The sequence below is a fragment of the Thamnophis sirtalis genome, unplaced genomic scaffold (genome assembly GCF_051295495.1).
Source record: "Thamnophis sirtalis isolate CommonGarterSnake01/CBP01778 unplaced genomic scaffold, rThaSir2_p1.2 scaffold_13, whole genome shotgun sequence".
In the NCBI taxonomy this organism is placed as follows: Eukaryota; Metazoa; Chordata; class Lepidosauria; order Squamata; family Natricidae; genus Thamnophis; species Thamnophis sirtalis.
Window position 1 is genome coordinate 34,819,823 of NW_028261393.1, and position 4,872 is coordinate 34,824,694.

General features: G+C 57.7%; 1 protein-coding gene across 1 annotated transcript; it reads left to right on the forward strand.

The window, feature by feature from the left end:
• Window positions 1-731: 731 nt before the first annotated feature.
• On the forward strand, window positions 732-3,137 carry LOC106548628 (G protein-coupled receptor 12). The gene has a single exon (XM_014066047.2). It carries the CDS (start codon window positions 1,454-1,456, stop codon window positions 2,585-2,587), a length of 1,134 nt encoding a protein of 377 aa, XP_013921522.2. The 5' UTR covers window positions 732-1,453; the 3' UTR covers window positions 2,588-3,137.
• The last annotated feature ends 1,735 nt before the right edge of the window (window positions 3,138-4,872 follow it).

The following is a 4,872-nucleotide window of genomic DNA, read 5'->3' on the forward strand; positions in this document are numbered from 1 at the left end:
GCGGAGAAGCAAGCCGGACCCGAGACTGTCCGACGCCTCGCAAAGCCAGGTAAAAAAGAGGCCCGTCCCAAGTGCCCCCTTTCTTCCCTCCCCGGACCCCAAGGAGCCCTTCCAAGCGGCCGCCTCGGGCCAGCCTGGCATCCCTGCAAAGTAGTAAAAGGAGAAAGATTTATACGATCTGAAGAAAAACCAGAGCAAAAGCGCAGCCGGGTGGAAGAGCATTTCACCTGCGCGCCGGCGTAGGGAGAGCCCAGTCCGCTGGGGTAGTTTGGCTAGTGGGTGGAGGGGACAGTGTGGGGCGCGGGGGAAGGGTGGCTTTCCCACCGCCCGACCAGCAGCCCAACCTAAGCCGCCTCACCCACCAGCGGTTTTCTCAGCCTGTCTGCGGGGTCTCGCGCGAGCCTCCTGGTCCCCCCCTCAAACCTAGAGGAACCGCGGGAAATTTCTGGGCTTTTCCCGGATTGCCTGCAGGGGGCGGCAAAGAGCCTGAAATGGGGCGCAGGTCCTCCTTTCACGGAAGGAAAGGCAGCAGCGCGTCTCCTTCAGAGCGGCTGGGATCGAGAGGGGCGAGGGCGAGGGGCCTGGAGAGGAAACCTGCTTTAAGGGAGGTTTGTTGCAGTAACTGAGCTTCAGGAGGGGCAGGAGACGCCGGCCGCAGTTGGGGAGAAGAGGCGGCGCTTTCCCTGCCGTAGATAGGAAGGGACGAGAGACGCTCCTTTGCAGCCGCCTCCTACTGCCGCTGGGCCTCAGTCGTCAGGACAGACTTTAGGAAGCGCGGCGTGGCGGGAGGGGAGGCTGAGGCTCTGGCTCTCTGCAGCCCGCGGGAAGCCCCAGCTTCAGATTCAAGAAATTGAACCCAAGATACAAGCTCCGAACTCGGGAGAAAGCGAGCGAGGCGCTATGGGCCACGATGGGATGCTTTGCCTGCCCTTTGGATGCAGCTGAAGGGGGAGCTGGTGATGATGTCACCGCCTCTGCATCCTCCGGGGGAGGGGAAATCTCCCCCAACTCCCCATCAGTGTTGCACTACATACCCCATCCTCCTCGGCGGAAGACATGTAGGAATCCAACACTTCGGAGGGATGAGGGACAACCTAGGAAGAAAGGAAGAGGAGGAGGAGGAGAACTTGTGCCCAGGGAACAATTGACTTTCTGGTGAAGGGAAAGGGAGCGGATCATATTGTAGAAAACGGGCTTGTTAAGGACTGGAAGGCAACAGATCCAGGGGAGGAGGCTGAGGGGTGGGGGGTGTTAACAGAATAACAGAGTTGGAAGGGACCTTGAGATCTTCTAGTCCAACCCCCCCCCCCCCTGCTCAAGCAGGAGGCGGCTTCGGCCTGCCACTGCGGGCGATGTCGGAGGGGAGCCTTCCCGGGGATTAGGTACAGAGACGGCCGGGGCGTCTAGGCCTCCTCCTCTCTCTGACTCTCCCGGCCTCCTTCCTCCCGCAGCGATGTTCCCCAACCCGGCCGCCGCCGCCGCCGCCATGGAGGAGCAGTTCCGGCAGCAGCAACAGCAACAGCAGCGGCTCCTGGTGCTCTTCAACGCCTCTTCGCTACCGCTGGCCAGTCTCTGGCCGCCCACCCACCTCTCGGCCGCCGCGGCCAGCCCCGCCCTCGACCTGCCGCCCGACGCCACCTTGGCCGGAGAGGAGGCCGGGACGGGCGGCTGGGATGCGGGCTCAGCCCTGGGCGTGGCGGGCGCGGTGAGCCCCTGGGACATCGTGCTGTGCGCCACCGGGACGGTGATGGCGGGCGAGAACGCGCTGGTGCTGGCCGTGCTCTTCTACGCGCCGGGCCTGCGAGCGCCGCCCTTCCTGCTGATCGGCAGCCTGGCGCTGGCGGACCTGCTGGCCGGACTGGGGCTGGTGGTCAACTTCAGTGTGCGGTATCTGGTGCAGCCGCCCAGCGAGGCGGCGACGCTGAGCGCGGCGGGGCTGCTGCTGGCCTCTTTCTCGGCCTCGGTCTGCAGCCTGCTGGCCATCACCGTGGACCGCTACCTGTCGCTCTCCAACGCGCTGACCTACCACTCGGAGCGCACGCGGACCTTCACCGCCGCCTCTCTGCTGCTGCTCTGGCTGGCCTGCCTGGCCGTCGGGCTCCTCCCGCTGCTGGGCTGGAACTGCCTGCGCCAGCCCAGCACCTGCAGCGTCCTGCGCCCGGTCACCAGGGACAACGCCGTGGTGTTGGCCGTGGCCTTCCTGCTCCTCTTCGCCCTCATGCTGCAGCTCTACGGGCAGATCTGCCGCATCGCCTGCCGCCACGCCCAGCAGATCGCCGTCCAGCACCAGTTCATCGCCAGCGCTCAGGCCACCTCCACGCGCAAGGGGCTCTCCACGCTCTCGCTCATCCTAGGCACCTTCGCCCTCTGCTGGGTGCCCTTCGCTGTCTACTCCCTGGTGGCCGACGACTCCTACCCGCCCGTCTACACCTACTCCTTGGCCCTGCCGGCCGCCTGCCATTCGCTCCTCAACCCCATCATCTACGCTTTCCGCAACCCCGAGATCCAGAAGTCTCTGTGGCTGGCTTGCTGCGGATGCATCCCGGCCGGCTTCTCCTCCCGGCCCAGGACGTCCAGCGATGTATAGAGGGGGGCTGGGCCAGAGGCAGCTGGGAGCCAACACACCCCCTCCCCCCACCCACTGCCGTCCCACCCCCCGTCTCCTTCTGGATGCTCGCCTTCCGGAGTCTCCGCGGGAGGAAGAAAGGAAAGACAGCGCAGAAACACGCGACCGCCGACTTTCTGGGGAAGGAAAGCCGAGGTCGAGGGGAAAGCCATTGCAAAAGGTTGTTTTCATATATCAGATTTTGCTAAAAAGGAGACAAGACGAGAAGCGTCCGACTTTGGCTGAGGGCTCCCTAGAAAAGGAGAGGCAGCAAGTTGGCCAAAGCGCCTCCCCGAGGGATTCAGCGGAGAGGAATTGCAAAACGCCTTTGCCCTTAAGGCCTTTCCTTGATTTGTTCTAAAGTCCCTTAGTGTAAAAACCTTGATCTCAGGAGGGGCGGGGGGAGGGGCCAAATGGATCCCGATTTATTTATGTTTTAAGTAATCTTTTATTGGCGGGAGGGATCATTCTCAGTTCTTGTGAGATCGCCCTTCAGGAGGGGAGGAAGGCAATAAAAGTGGGAGCAGGATGGGTGGTGGAATCTTGCCCAGTTTTAGGGGTTGGGGTATGGGTGGCTTGTGGGTGAAAATGCGGCCCAAGCAGCCGATCAGCTGCACCCTTCCGACTTCAGCTGGAATGTAAGCGTTTCAATGCTGGCTATAGCGGACTCCTTTGCCGGGAACGCCGCCGGAGGGAAAGCCGAGGCCTTTTGTCAGGGATGTCCTTTTTTTGTTTTTGTTTACTCCAGTCAGATTTTTGTCTGCTATGCAATATCGAAACAATAGTTGAAAACACGCGCGCGCGCGCGCACACACACACACACACGAACAGAAGATGCAGGCTGCCCACAGGCTCACGCGCGATGACGACGAGCCGAGTCGGAGTGGGATGACTCGAGCTAGCCAAAATGGCTTCTCGTCATCCCGCTTCAGCACCTCCGCCCTCGGACAGCTCCCCGCAAGCAGCAGGAGACCTCCGGAGTCCCCACCTCACCCCGCCATTCTCAGCCCAGGAGTTTTCATGGGGGAAACATGATTGAAAGGGGGGCGGCGTGTCTTGCGCATGTCAGCCCAGGTAGAATGCAGGGCAAAAAAGGAGGAAACCCCCCCCCCAATCCTTCAGTATTGCCCGTTTATTCTCCGCCCTTCAGGAAGATTGAGTAATTTATGGGTGGGGGGAGGTCTGTTGAGGGACTCCTCCCCCCATTTCCAACAGTGCAAACCCACCTAGGGAGCTACAGGCCTAAAAGCACATTAAATTCATAAAGTCTCACTATTTAAGATTAAGGCAAGCCCTTTTGTCTTTGGAGGTGACTTGTGAGATAAAGGCAGGGGCCAAAGTAGGCCGACTTACAATGGAAGCAAAGGGGGAGAACACGGAAACCACAAGTAGTTGCTATGACTTCTTAACTACTCTGCCCACCATCCCCATCTGCTCTTCTGATTCAAGGGTGGGCCATTCCTCTTTCAAACTGTCAGCTTGATTAAGTCCCAGCATTGACTTGGAAAAAGAGGGACCTCCAACTTAGCTAGCATGTTCTGTCAACACAAATGTATGTGTGCAACACATCTGAAGAGCATGTTTTCCTCAATCTATTTTCTCTGGAATGTGAAATTAGCAAATTGCCTCCTGTCTTTGATTTTATTTTGATTGAGGAAAGGAATGCATTGGGGCCATTTCATAAAGAGAGAATGGTGGGGAAAATAATATTTCACTGAATTTAGGGCCATTTCCTCATTAGTGATTCGAACTTCCTCATGTGTCACCCAACCATCATTGCAACCACTTGTCAACTATCTTTAGTGTCGTTATTTCAGTATAAGGACTGTTGGAGATGTTGTAAGTCACTACAAGAGCCACAGTGGTACAGTGGTTAGTATGCAGTACTGCAGGCTGCTTCTGCTGACTGCCAGCTGACTGCAATTTGGCAGTTTGATTCTCACCAGGCTCAAGGTTAACTCAGCCTTCAGTCCTTCCAAGGTGGGGAAAATGAGAACCCAGGTTGTTGGGAGCAATAGGCTGACTCTGTAAACTGCTTAGAAAAGCACCACAAAGTGGTATATAAGTCTAAATGCTATTGCTATTGCTACAAGCAGTCCTTGTTAGGGCCAAGTTAGTTGTAACAGGTTTACTGAAGAATCCCATTACGTCATCAAAGAGGCTACCAGATTTAAATCCATTCAGACTTACTTTGTAGTGTGAATGCAAGTCATTACACAACTTAATTAAGCACGATTTACTGGCTTTCGTGGATTTCTACTACGTGC

Coding starts and splice junctions, on each gene's coding strand:
- LOC106548628 (XM_014066047.2), top strand. CDS start 1,454: ATGTTCCCCAACCCGGCCGCCGCCGCCGCCGCCATGGAGGAGCAGTTC.